The following is a 14,260-nucleotide window of genomic DNA, read 5'->3' on the forward strand; positions in this document are numbered from 1 at the left end:
TTCTCTTATTTCAAAGTCCATGCTCTTTCCATTACCCTTCAGTGCCTCTCTTGTCAAACTGCCAAATTTTTCCCATTTGCTTCCCCCCGCCCCACAGTTCCAAGGTCTCATTCTGACAGTGAAAGTGAATATTCTGCTTCCAACTCAGAAGATGATGACGGGGTTGCACAAGAATATGAAGAGGACACTGATGAAGTCATATTGAACCAAAAGATTCCATCTCAGAATAGAGCCATTTCAGCTCCTGTTTGCAAAGAAACACCTTCTAAGAAAATGAAAAGAGATAAAACAGTAAGTGGATACTTTAACTTTAAAGAAAAATTATGTAATATCTTAAAGCTAAGCTGCCCTAAAAGAAGAGATTGAAATGGGGGATCAACATAGTTTTTTTTCTTTACTTCTGTATTTCCTCAGTCTTTCGCATAAATGCACATCGATATTTGTGTCTATTTTTGAACTTTCTATTTTGGCCTGTCTACGTTCATATTCACGTATCAGTGCCATATGCTAAAGGTGATATCTCAATTCAGTTGTATAAAAATGAGCTTTTAAATGAATTTTGATTGGAAAATTGGAAGCAAGACTTCTCAAGTGAATAGCTTTTTATGCAGTTTTGTTTTTGTAACATTGTTGATATATTCAAGTCAGTTTAAGTCGTAAGTGAAGTGGCTGTGGATCCATGTTGAGTTGTTTGGAAGAACATTTTAAGCACCATGGCCTGAGAAAAGGCTAATTATCTGGTGTTCTGTGTAAAGATTCAGAACAGTCTAGGAAGCTTATTGCTTGAAAGGTTTTCCATCCCTTATCACCATGGAGGTTAGTTCTGCCTCAAGTTGGAAGAACAAGTAGTGAGCCATTTTACTGGAACAGTGGGCAGGTCTTTTACTTTACTGTTGATATCTTCCTCATTTTCAGTTCTTTGTCCTAACATTAAAGGATTTGTTAGAACTGTGTGAAGCAAAATGAAGGTCTCAATAGGTAAAACTCCCTTTTTTTAAGTCTGAATGGAAATTTTATGTTGGAACTTAATCGTTTTTGTGAACAGACTACTTCAATCTAGTCATTTCTTTAACTTTTATGATCCTAGGAGTTACTCAGTTTTACTACTAGAATTAAATGTCCTTGGTCCTTAATCTGTATTGTGCTTCAAAAAGAAAATAGTGCCAAATAAAGAATATCACATATCCTATTTTATGCTAATCTTACTGTCTAGTTTTGATATAAAACAAATATCTAGGAACGCCTGGGTGGCTCAGTTGGTTAAATGACTGCCTTCAGGCTCAGATCATGATCCCAGGATCCTGGGATCGAGTCCCACATCGGGCTCCCTGCTTAGTGGGGAATCTGCTTGTTCCCCCCACCCCACCTCTCATGCTCTTGCTTGCTCTCTCTCTCCCTCCCTTCCCCTCCCCCCTCAAATAAATAAATAAGATCTTTAAAAAAATTTTTTTAATTTAAAAAATATCTGAAACTAAGAATTGATTTTGCTCTATCCACTTTCAGAGTGATTTGGTAGAAGAATATTTTGAAGCTCATAGCAGTTCAAAAGTTTTAACCTCTGACAGAACACTGCAGAAACTAAAGCGAGCTAAACTGGATCAGGTATGTTGTAAGGAATGTTACTCCTACATTTTTTTTTTATTGTGAGCTAAAAGTACACTGCATAAACAAATTTGAAGTTTACAGAAACAGAATTATTGTCCTGATAAAATGAAACACAAATTAATGTGACCTATTACATATTTTATTATATAAAATGGTAAATGGCTCACTTGAATTCTGTTTGATGTACTATAAGTTTTTTTTCTAATTTATTTCTTCAGGATTTATGATAATTATCAGGGCCATAGTTTCTTTGATATCCTTGTAGCATTAATCTCTGTTATTCTTTAACCCACATATTCATTGAACTGCACACTGGTCGTAAAATAGGCTGTGACCTGACTCTCTTAGTTACAAACCTTGCAAAGAGCAGAGGGAATCTGCTTCGTGATATTACGGAAAACCTGCTCAGTACTGTAAGGTAACAAGATTACCATATACTATGCTTCTGGTATCTTATTTTATAAAAAATACCAGTTATACTCAGGGTTTTGACTGATACCTCCCTGAGAAAGAAGACAGAACCCATTTGAGTGAGAAAATCTTTCAGTAGAAATTGGGGTTGATAATCTGAGTCAAGAGGGGTTATTATTGGCTCAAAGAGTACTGAGACTTATTATTTGTAAACTAGAATTTTTGCAGTTTTCTAAGGTATACAGGGCTTTTCACAGATACAGAAAATAGGAATATATAGGGTAAGCTGCTATGACATAGCATGCTACGTGGTTGTTTTTGTTTTTGTCACCTGGCTTATTGGTATTGAGACTCAAGAGACTAGCTGAAAACATGTCAAGAAGCCAAGTTGGTCTAGGGAGGAGATGGAACTAACATCTGCTTGGTGCATATATTTCTGTATAAGCAACATGGGAGAAGGATAAATGGGTCTGGAGTCAAAAGCAGGATTTCGTAGGACTGAGATGCCGAAAGACCTAAAATAAAAGGAACACATATTACCAATAATGAGGGAAGGGAAGGTCTCTTGACTATGGACATAGCTAACCAACTCTACCCTTTAGTATTAAAAAATATTTTACTTAAAGGATAGAATCATGGAAACATGGTATCACCAAGGTAAAATGCATATACAGCTTTTTGCTAGGTTTTCATTTCAGAAAGTGAGCTATTGTTGATTCACCAGCATGAATTTCTAAGTTTTGGGTACAGGGCAGTGTACCTTCCTCAGTTTACTTTTGTTATCGTTTAAAAAACTTTGCCATTCCCGGGGCGTCTGGCTGGTTCAGTCAGTAGAGCATGTGACTCTTGATCTCGGGATTGTGAGTTTGAGCCCCACATCGGGTGTGGAGATTACTTAAAAATAAAATGTTTGTTTGTTTGTTTATTATTTTAAGTACTCTCCACGCTTTCACGACCCTAACATCAAGAACTGAGCTGAGATCAAGAGTTGGATGCTTATCCAACTGAGCCACCCAGACACCCCTTAAAAATAAAATCTAGAAGAAAAAAACAAAAAACTTTGCTGTACTTATGATCAAAAATGGATTTGTTAGAAGCAGCTTTTGGGGGGGCAGCTGGCAGGCACCTGTGACTCTTGATCTTAGGGTCATTGGTTTGAGCCCCACGTTGAGGGTAGAGATCACTTAATAGTTTAAAAAAAAAAAAACCCACAAGTTAATGGGGCATCTGGGTGTCTCAGTCAGTAGAGCCTCTGACTCTTGACCTCAGGTCGTGATCTCAGGGTTGCGAGTTCAAGCCCCATGTTGGGTGTGGAGCCTACTTTTTTTTTTTAAGTAGCTTTTGGAAGAGAAACAATGATACAAGTTTATGTTACTAGTGGTAATGGTAAATTATAAAGAAACTTTAATGCTTTCCGAGAATTCATATTTCACTGTTACCATAAGCTTTCACATTTCTTCAAATTCATAGGTTTTTAAAAATCTGTCTGGATCTGTTGTAAAAGCTGGGAGGCAGGTTTAATCATCTCCTTATGGTAATCTTTTTTAGAAATTAAAGCCTTATATTTGGAATTTATAATCATGGAAATGGTTCTAGACAAAACTTGGGAAATTCTTTACTGTTATATATTTGTACTGAAAACGATATTTAAAAAATTTTAAGAAAACAGGGGCGCCAGGGTAGCTCGTTTGGTAGGGCGTCTGGCTCTTGGTTTGGCTGGGGTCGTGATTTCAGGGTTGTGGGATTGAGCCCCGTGTTGGGCTCCACACTAGGCAGGGAGCCTACTTCGGATTCTCTCTTTCCCGCTCCCTCTGTCCCTCTCCCTGCACTCATGCGCGCACTCTCTCTTTTGCTCTCGATCTCATGCTCTCTAAAAAAAAAATTTTTTTTTTAAAGAACAAATACCTAGGGGCGCCTGGGTGGCTCAGTCGCTCAGGTCATGATCCTGGGGTCCTGGGATCAAGCCCCTCATTGGGCTCCCCACAGCGGGGAGCCTACTTCTCCCTCTCTCATTCCCCCTGCTTGTGTTCCCTCTCTTGCTGTCACTCTGTCAAATAAATAAAATCTTTTTAAAAAATAAAATAAAAAAATAACAAATACTTAAATCATACTTGAAATATTATGTGTATTCAGTTGATGCACTCATTACCAAACCTGATTTAAGTAATATTTCCACAAATGGCCTCTTCTAAACTCTACCTCTAGTGAAATATTTTTAGTTTGGATTGATTTTGATGTAGATGGTTTGAGAATGATTTTCTTCCTTTTTTTTTTAAAGCAAACTTTGCGTAATTTATTGAGCAAAGTTTCTCCTTCCTTTTCTGCTGAACTTAAACAACTAAATCAACAATATGAACAGTTATTTCACAAATGGATGTTGCAGTTACGGTAAGTACTATTATCATTTCATACCCTTGTAAAATAATAACATTTAATTGAATTTTCTTTTTGCAATCAACTTGATATATTTTTATATATAAAAATTTGAAAAAAAATAGGTATTTTCCTAATTTTATGACTCATATTTAGAGATTTCATATTGTATGACTCATCTCAAATTCTAGTTTTCAAGAAATGTGTCTAAATAAATCAGATGTGAAAGCCATTGGTAAAATAACTTAGAATTTCTTGAATTCTAAGTTACTACTTATAAAAGTATTTAAAAATCTAATTTGTCAAGGTTGATAATATTAGTTACATTCAAGTCCAGTTTTCCACAGCAAAGTTCCTAAAAAGAATATGTATTTATATTTATTTTAAACTCATTCTATTTTCATGTACTATAGATCTTCAGAATTTTGTGATATCTGTCCTATAATTTTACCATTTTAAAATTATTTCTTAGAATATTTTTTCAATTTTACTATAATTTTTTTTTTACTATAATTTTATTAAAAAGGATCTTAGTATAAGGAAGTGCTTAAAAAGTATGCTATTGTAAATGTATACTCACAGTTACATAGTCACTGGAATAAATAAGAAGGCAGGTCCACCAAGAAGTAAAAATAGAAATTGACACAATTTCCCCCATTGATCCTGGATTTCTTTTGCCATTAACAACTCAAAGGGTTATGCTTATCTTCCCTGCTAGGACCTCAGCTTCTCTCAATACCTATTTATAGATCTGTTCATTATAAATTTGTAAAGTAGCTCCTTCACTCTGATCCCATCCCCCCAAATCCAATTCCTCCTTCCAGTATGTCAACTCTGATAACTTGTTCAGCTTTGCTTCCTAGCCTAGACTTCAGTCAAATACCTCAGTAGAACTGCCAGCTCTCTGAATTCCCTTTTTTTTCTGCTGGTGCTACCTTGCTAATCTTTACTTGGGGGTTATTGCTTTTCTTCTATTTCTAGGCTCCCCTGCATTGCTACAGAGCATCACGTAAATACTGTTTCTGATTGACTTCTATAAACAATTATGGAGTCAAGCTTTAGCTTGACCCATAGTGCTTGGTGTTCAGGATCTTCTTACTCTCTTGGCTTTGGTTGTTTTTTGCATGTGAAAAACTCCCATAATTGTATCTCTGGCCCAGCCCAAATATCACTCCTGGGTAGCAGATATGGGTATCTCAATGTATGTTGGAGGTTTCCATGTGGATGTCCTATGAATAATTCAGTATACATAAAAGTTAATTCCTCTTAAACCCATCATTCCCCCCTGCCCCTGCAACCTGGCACAATGAATGTCACCCCATTCATGTAGTTGCCTATGCCCCAAAAAACAAGTTATTCTGAAATACTCCCTTTCCCTCACCTTGCACATCCAACCACTCTCCAAATCCTATTGATTGGAAATGTAAAGCTCTTGACAACTGCTATTTTTCTCCATAACACTTAATTCAAGTCCATATTCTTTGGCAGTTTTGTCTCTCCTTCTGTCTGTTTCCCCTGTTCAGCCAGTACTGTCTTTCTGAAAATACCATGCCACTTTCCTTAAAACATTTCAGTTAACACCTGAGTAGTTAACTTTTAAATGGTCATTGTCCTTGAAATAAAATCTAATTAATGTCTTAGTTGATTTAACAAGACCTTTGTGACCTGGCCTCTGCTTACCTTTCCTATTTAATCTATCAGTTAAAACTCTGCTTCAGCCTGTGGAACTGTTAGTTCCTTGTCCCTGCAGTTCACCCTTGCCTCCAGGCAGGCACTCGAGTGGGGTGTCTGGGTGGCTCAGTCAGTTGTATCTGACTCCTGGTATCAGCTCAGGTCTCAATCTCAGGGTGGTGAGTTCAGGCCCTGTGTTAGGCTCCATGCTGGGCATGGAACCTAATCTTAAAAAAAAAAAGAAAGTAGTAACTTAATTGATCTCATGGAGAATTTTCATATTGTTTATATGCTTATGAAAATAGGTGCCTAAGTCATTTTATGTGTATACATATATAATGCCTATTTTATATATTATTTATATAAAACACATTTGTAATTATATAAATTGTAATTATGTAAGTTGTATAAAAGTTTTTACATATGGCTATATAATTTGAATACATAACTAATTACATAATTAAATATACTTAATATAGTATGCTTATGATATAAATGTAAATATATCAACATTTAAGTATAATTCAGTTATAAAATAGAAATATATGTTTATATATAATTTAAATACTGTTGGTTATGGTGGCTTCTAGACTTTCAAAATGTTGTCACAATCTTTGTTGCTATATTGTCTCTCTTGTTCCTCTACCCCCTGTGGGAGAGAAATTTACTTACTCTCTCTAAAAGCTGGAGAGAAAGCTGCTGAAGTTGGAAGTGAAGTTTGGTGTAGGTAATAAAACTGTGTTTCTACCATGTATAAGCTGGGAGTCATTGTAGTTACTTAGTCACCATAGTCCTTTCCATATTCTTTATCAACTTAAAGAAACTAGTTGATTATAAAAAATTAAGAGGTACTGAACTTTAATGTCATGAATGCTATCTTTCCTAACAGCCTGGGGTTCAACATTGTGCTTTATGGTTTGGGTTCTAAGAGAGATTTACTAGAAAGGTTTCGAACCACTGTGCTGCAAGATTCCATTCATGTTGTCATCAATGGCTTCTTTCCTGGAATAAGTGTGAAATCAGTAAGTTTCAAAAATGTTAAAAGGAGCAACATTATATCCCTACCAATCCATACCCCTACATTAATGAGGATGCTACTTCTCATTTTGGATCATTCAAATTTTTTTAGCCTATACACTAGTAGGATTGCACAGTGCTTAAGATCATATGTTTGGACTCAGGGTTCTAGCTTTGAATCCTCATCTCTAAATTTCCTGCTTTTATGTAACTGATAAATATATTAAATCTTAGAGAAATGTTAGTTTTGTTTACTATACCAAATACCAACAGTACTTCTCTGAAGGACGGGATTATGGAAGACTTCAGTTTTATTATGCTTTTGTGTCACTTTGGTACTCTAAAAGTAATAATATAAGTAATAGTTTGTACTTTCCTAATACCTTTATTATAGATCATTTTCAGTGCAGATGCTCGTGTCTCTTCATCATTTGAAAACTAAACCTTTTGGTGCTAGATATTAACCAAAGCAGTATTCCTTTAAAAAGTGTCTTTAATGTTTGTATCCTGTTTCCTTTGATAGATCTATGGTTTTCTAATGTTTCCCATATTGGTGGGGGGTAGTATTTTTGCTACCCTCTTATCTGTACATCTTTGTCGTTCTTCCATGTTTCATTTTTGCTATAACTTATGCCAAAAAATGAATTAGATATACTTAAGTACCAGTAGAATTTTCTAAGTGGTTTTTCAGACTTGACGGGAAATCTAAATGCATTTTTAACTTACAAAAAAGGATTGATTTATTAATTGTATTTATCCTGTATGACAGAATAAGTAGTAATTGATGTACCTCTTGCACTTTTATGATATAGATCCTGAATTCTATAACAGAAGAAGTCCTCGATCATATGGGCACTTTCCGCAGTGTATTGGATCAGCTAGACTGGATAGTAAACAAATTTAAAGAAGGTAACATGAAGTAGATGCTCTAGTTTTAGGGTGAAGCTAAGCATACACTTCTACTTATTCGTGTACAGATAGATGGTCCCCAACTTAAAATGGATTGACTTACCGTTTTTTGACTTTATGATGGTGCAAAAGCAGTATGCATTCACTAGAAACCATACTTCAAATTTTGAATTTTGATCTTTCCCTGGGCTAGTGATATGTGGTACTATACTCGTCTCGTGATGCTGGGCGATGACAGAGAGCCACAGCTCCCAATCAGCCACATGACCAGGAAAGTAAATAACAAACTTGTAACTATTCTGTACCCATACAGCCATTCTCTTTTTTGAGTACAGTATTCAATACATTACATGGGACATTCAACACTATTATAAAATAGGATTTGTGTTTTTGCCCATCTGTAGGCTAATGTAAGCGTTCTGAGTATGTTTATGGTGGGGTAGGGTAATTCCAAAATGCATCTTGCCTATGTTTATGGTTTGGTAGGTTGAATGTATTAAATGCATTTTCGACTTATATTTTCAAGTTAGGATGCGTTTATTGGGACATATCCCCATCTGAAACCAAGGAAGATCTGTATTATTGTATACAAAAATGTGGATTATTTCAATAACAACACTTCTCTCAATGCTGATTTAGATTTCTCTGGAATAATTTGTCCTTTCTTTTTCCATGAAGTTTTTCTGTGAACTTCGCTTATACCTAAAAGGAAAGAATTGCTTATACTACCTTGAATTTGTATAACCAAAAGCCTGTTATTTTAGAATAGTTTTCAGGTTTTACTTGGCCCATGTGAAATGCCCCCAAGGTGATAGGCGCATCTTTGGTATTTTTATATTGTTTAATATTTTTATAAAATATTTTTCTTTATTTGGAGTAAATATGGCAGCGTTTGAATAGTTTCATACACTAAAATCTGTGGAATGGAAAGAAACATTGTTATTCTTTTAATGTGAATGTTTTGGCTATGTGAGCATTTCAGAAAATTAAAAATAAAGTTATTTAGGGTCCAACAATTGCCACTTAGTCACTAAAGAATTAAAAGGAGTGGCATGTCTGGGTGGCTCAGTCAGTTAAGTGTCCGACTCTTGGTATCAGCTCAGGTCTTCATCTCAGGGTGGTGAGTTCAAGCCTTGTGTTAGGCTCCATGCTGGGCACGGAACCTAGTTTAAAAAAAAAAGAAAGTAATAACTTAATTGATCTAATGGAGAATTTTTATATTGTTTATATGCTCATGAAAATAGGTGCCTAAGTCATTTTATGTGTGTATATATATATATAATGCCTATTTTATATATTATTTATATAAAACATTTTTAACTATGTAAATTATAATTATATGAGTTATATAAGTTTTTACATATGGCTATATAATTTGAATACATAACTACATAATTCATAATTATACTTACATAATGCATATGATATAAATGTAAATATATCAACATTTAAGTATAATTCAATTATAAAATAGAAATATGTTTATATATAATTTAAATACTGTTGATTATGGTGGCTTTTCTAGACTTTCAAAATGTCAATCTTTGTTGCTATATTGTCTCTCTTGTCCCTCTAGCCCCAGTGGGAGAGAAATTTACTTACTCTCTCTAAAAGGCTCATCCTCCATTATGTCCTATTTCTTAACAACTCTGGAGAGACTTATCAATGGCTCTTGAACATGTATAGGACTTCTTCCATCATAAAAGGTTTACCTGATTCTACTGCCCTTCCACCTTATTTTCCTGTTTCAATGATTTCAGGGTTTTTGAAGACCTATCCTGCTTTCTACTTTTTACTTATTTCCTTAATTTCTTATTTTTGTGCTACCTGAAGTATATGCTTGAAGATCACCTGTAATTTTATTACTAAACACAGGTGGCATTGGCTCATCCTTCATTTATCTTGATCTCTGCAACTATTTAATGGTTTTGACAGCCCCATCCTCCAAATTCTGCCTCCATTGACCTTTATGACATTTTTTACTTCTCTGACTTTCCTGATGCCTTGAGCAATACCCTAAATTCCACCCCCTCCCCTTTTTTTGTTTTCTTTGGCTTTTGTGGTAATCAGGGTTTTCTATCTTTTAATGCCTAGTGAGAACTTTTTGTGTGTATGTCCCCTCTCCACTCCCGCCTTGCAGTGCAACATGTATGGATTTACCTCCAACCCAAAATGCATCTTGCATTATTTCCTGTGCTTTATGATCTGATTCAGGTGCTAACCATTCCCATTAACACCCAGTCCCTACTGATTTTTAGTGAATTTCCTTAAGACTTTTAATAATCTCTTGCCTCTTCTGAGAGGCTGATATCTTCTCAAATAAATAACATACCTCTATGTAATAGTTACTTTGTCCCATACTACTTTGACACAGCTTTTAATACACAGGCATTGTGTATGGTAAGGACTTTATAAATATGCCTTGTAAATTAATAATTGAATTGTCTTTCCCTTTAGATTCTTCTTTAGAACTCTTCCTTCTCATCCATAATTTGGATAGCCAAATGTTGAGAGGAGACAAAAGCCAGCAAATTATTGGACAGTTGTCATCTTTACGTAACATATACCTTATGGCATCTATTGATCACCTCAATGCTCCTCTCAGTGAGTTTTACCATTTTTCTTTCTCAAGATACCAGTCTTAAAAAATTTCATAATGTTGTAAATCGCAACATTTTTCTTATTTTTCAGTACAGTTTTTTTTTGTTGCATGCTTAAGGCACATATTGCTAAAAATAAAAGTGTCCTCAATCTGATTCAGAACATAATTCTTGGAAATAAAAATTCAGATTCTAAACGGGGTGTTTTACACCTAAAGTTTCATGAAGGAGAAGAAACCCAACTATTATTTTGGTCTCTTTCTACTCTTTATGGTATTGCAACATTTATTTTAGGCATGTAATTCCAATATTTTGTGATAATCCCTATGCCTTGGCTAGCACTAATATATTTTAAATTTTATTTAATATACATATAAAGATTCAGATGTTGATTGACAATGAAATTGGATTGTGAGGTACTGATATGGATGGGGAAATGGCAAAAATGGATTCATTTTTTATTTTAACACCTTCTTTCCTAGAGTGGAATGTAGTAACATGACAATATGATAATAATTAGTAACTCCTGTTTTCTTTAATCATATGCTGTAGTGTGGGATCATGCAAAGCAGAGTCTTTATAACTGGCTCTGGTATGAAACTACTACATATAGTCCTTATACCGAAGAAACCTCCTATGAGAATTCTCTTCTGGTTAAACAATCTGGATCATTACCACTTAGTTCCCTAACTCATGTCTTACGAAGCCTTACCCCTAATGCAAGGTAAGAATGAAAACTATAGTTTCTTTTTTAAAAAACTCTACACTTTATGATATTCATGAGTAGGTTTTAATGGCAATTCTAAAGCCTCTACTTAGTTTGCAGGATTAAGAGAAACAGTAAAAAAAAAAAAAAAAAAAGTTGCCAGTATGGGTTTATGCAATAGGCAGCAGACTCCTTAATAGTGTCAACATTTGTTTTTCTTAATTTTTATATTTCTAAAGAGCATCTCAAGATAGTGGTCATTGTGGAGGAAAAAGAATTTTGATGGATTTTATTAAATCTGATGGTTGTTTTAATTATATATTGAACACTGTGATGCAGACATGGGGCCCTTTACTTGAAATAACTGCTTTGACCCTCACAACCACTCTAAGGTAGATAGCAAAGGGCACAGAGATTTTGATCCAAATCTGCCTGGCTCTTGCTTTTAAACATCTCTGTGTAATGTCTCCAGTGAAGCCCTTTCAGCAGCCTCGCCAAGAGGCATATCTGAATTAATAAAAGCTAAGAAAAGATAGTATATAGCATAAACTGGCAAAACATAAAGGGCATGATAATTAACCTATTGAAAAAAGCTTTTGAGTAGCAGATTCCCCTGTCCCCCACCAAAGCACAGAATCCTAAAATAATTTTTAACAAGCTGGAGTGTTTAAAAACAAGCCCTGTTGAGAATAATTAAAATTTGAAAAGATGAAGAAAAATACTGTGTTCTTGGATGAGTGGACTGAATATTATAAAGGTAGCAACTCCTCCCATGTTAGGATGTATTAGACCTATAAATCCAAACATTGATGATTTTTCTTGTGTTTTAAATTTGATAACAAAATGCAGTTTCTTGAAGAAGCGGGTGAGACTAGCAAAGTCTTTTTTTTCTCCCAAGAGCAATGGCACTTCTAGTCAAGATGGTACAATACTTTTCACACTTTGATGAATTTTGTTACTCTATAAAGCTGCTTTTGTACACCTGAAGATTAGCATTGCATTAATACTGAAATGTGCATTAAATGAGTAATCAAAATTTCTGTAGAGCTGCAACAGAAAAAGTCCCATTCAATCTTACTGTGCTTACTGTTAATGGACTAGTGCAAGTTGCTATGTATAAAGTTGGGAATCCATGCAGTATAAGTACTCAGCATTAAAGATGACTCTGACTGCTCTAATACAAGGAATTTTTAGTTTGGCATACTCTAAATGTCTGTGTACTAGCCTCTACTGCTTTATTTTTTTTAACTCTGAAATTTAGTTTCATTCCACAGACTCCAATATCATTTAGTCTTTACTTGGTATGAATGTGATCAAAAACATTAACCAACATTTAGCTGTGGAGTCACTGGCAGTATCTAGTTATAATATGGCCATTCAGATGATCCAGATATGCTTATGTGATTATTTTCTAGATTATCGTAAAAATGTAAAAGGACTCCTGGAAATCTTAGTGTGTGTAACATGCTTCCAGCCCTGTAATTCCACTTTGTAGACTTCTGTAGAAATTGATATGAAAGAATATTTATATACAATTTAATGTGGAGTTATTTTTAACAATTAAAATTGGAAGTAATATAAACATCCAAAATGAGTAGAGCAATGGTAAGTTTGTGGTACATGATAGGTGAGCAGCCTTTAAAAATTTAGGAAGACTTTCTAATGATACAAAAACATGAGTAAGTGAAAAGGTGAGATGTAAAGTGGGGTATACTATATACAAATGCATGAATTTATGTGTTTCCACCTTGCTTCATTCCACAAAGATTTGAGAAAGCAGCACACAGAAATATAATTTCCATATCAGATGTTAGTGGCTTTTAGGGTTATGGCATTAATATTTTCCTCTGTACATTTTATTACATATTCTACATTTTCTAACTTGAACAACCCGTAGCCTTAAAAAACACTCCTACTAGATTTTCCTTAAAAAAAATTTTTAAAAAGCTTCTTTTTAAGTAGGCCAGGATAGGATGTTCCCTGGAGAAAGGAACATATATTTGGTTTAACCAAGTATTTTACATTATCTTTGTCTATTTGTTACCTTTTGATGTTAACGTTCTGGATTTGAATTCCTGTTTTGTTTTTTTCCTTAGGGGGATTTTCAGGCTACTAATAAAGTATCAGCTGGATAACCAGGATAACCCTTCTTACATTGGTATCCAATATTTGTGATATTAAATTGTTTGTGACTTTTGTTTCACCCCATTGTGAATTCCTTTTTCTGGAATCTAATAATAGCACTGGGAGCAAATAAATGGTTTGCTCTGGAATCAGTTTGTCTGCCATGTGGCACATTTTCAAGCAGCCCCACAGATACACTGCTGAACAGGCTGTTTGCCGATGCACATTGAAATTTCAACACGTCTGGCCTATTTTTACATTTCCTATGGTAACTGTGGACATGTGTCTACCAATTACATATATTTCATATGCTGGGCATCTTAGCAGATTTTTTTCTCCTTGGGTAAAAACAATGTGTTAATTTAGACAAGTATTTTAATAATCGTGCAGCTCTCTTGACTTACTAGTTCCTTCTTCAAAGGTCAACTTTATTCATGCTGTTTAAATTGCCCACAAGATTTATGTTTTCCTTGGTCACAGTTGACTTCTTTCAACGAATCAGTTCTCTTTAAAATGTAAGCCACAGCACATAATACTTAAGTGTTCTCTAGTTTGCTTCTTCCGGAGGTTGGTTTTTTTTTTTTTTTAATCAGTACTTTTTGACTGCTTTGACATACTATGGCAACAGCACTGTTTTGTGTTCTTTGGTATGGGTATCCATATGTGGGGTCATGTCTTAAATGCTAACTTATGTTCCCATTTCCTTTTGAACGCTCTAGGATTTTCTTTTCAAGATTTTTACCAACAGTGTCGAGAGGCATTCCTGGTCAATAGTGATCTGACACTTCGGGCCCAGTTAACTGAATTTAGGGACCATAAGCTTATAAGGACAAAGAAGGTGAGA

The 14,260-nt window shown here is 34.7% G+C and overlaps 2 protein-coding genes across 8 annotated transcripts in view; one reads left to right on the forward strand and one right to left on the reverse strand.

Annotated features, from left to right (window-relative positions):
- The window catches only part of ORC2 (origin recognition complex subunit 2), a 41,713-nt gene that overhangs the window by 23,057 nt on the left and 4,396 nt on the right, over positions 1-14,260 (forward strand). For all 6 annotated transcript variants that reach the window (XR_005837835.1, XR_005837836.1, XR_005837837.1 and 3 more), the window contains exons 9-17: positions 98-291; positions 1,504-1,602; positions 4,295-4,404; positions 6,950-7,082; positions 7,890-7,986; positions 10,444-10,590; positions 11,139-11,310; positions 13,389-13,450; positions 14,136-14,254. Coding sequence is in view for 3 of the 6 variants with exons in the window: in XM_040642123.1 (XP_040498057.1) it covers positions 98-291; positions 1,504-1,602; positions 4,295-4,404; positions 6,950-7,082; positions 7,890-7,986; positions 10,444-10,590; positions 11,139-11,310; positions 13,389-13,450; positions 14,136-14,254 (1,133 nt within the window). In the remaining 3 variants the exon portion in view is untranslated. The remainder of the gene's footprint in view (positions 1-97; positions 292-1,503; positions 1,603-4,294; positions 4,405-6,949; positions 7,083-7,889; positions 7,987-10,443; positions 10,591-11,138; positions 11,311-13,388; positions 13,451-14,135; positions 14,255-14,260) is intronic.
- The window catches only part of NIF3L1 (NGG1 interacting factor 3 like 1), a 49,666-nt gene that overhangs the window by 5,565 nt on the left and 29,841 nt on the right, over positions 1-14,260 (reverse strand). The window lies entirely within an intron of this gene.

The sequence above is a fragment of the Ursus maritimus genome, unplaced genomic scaffold (genome assembly GCF_017311325.1).
Source record: "Ursus maritimus isolate PB19 unplaced genomic scaffold, ASM1731132v1 scaffold_1, whole genome shotgun sequence".
In the NCBI taxonomy this organism is placed as follows: Eukaryota; Metazoa; Chordata; class Mammalia; order Carnivora; family Ursidae; genus Ursus; species Ursus maritimus.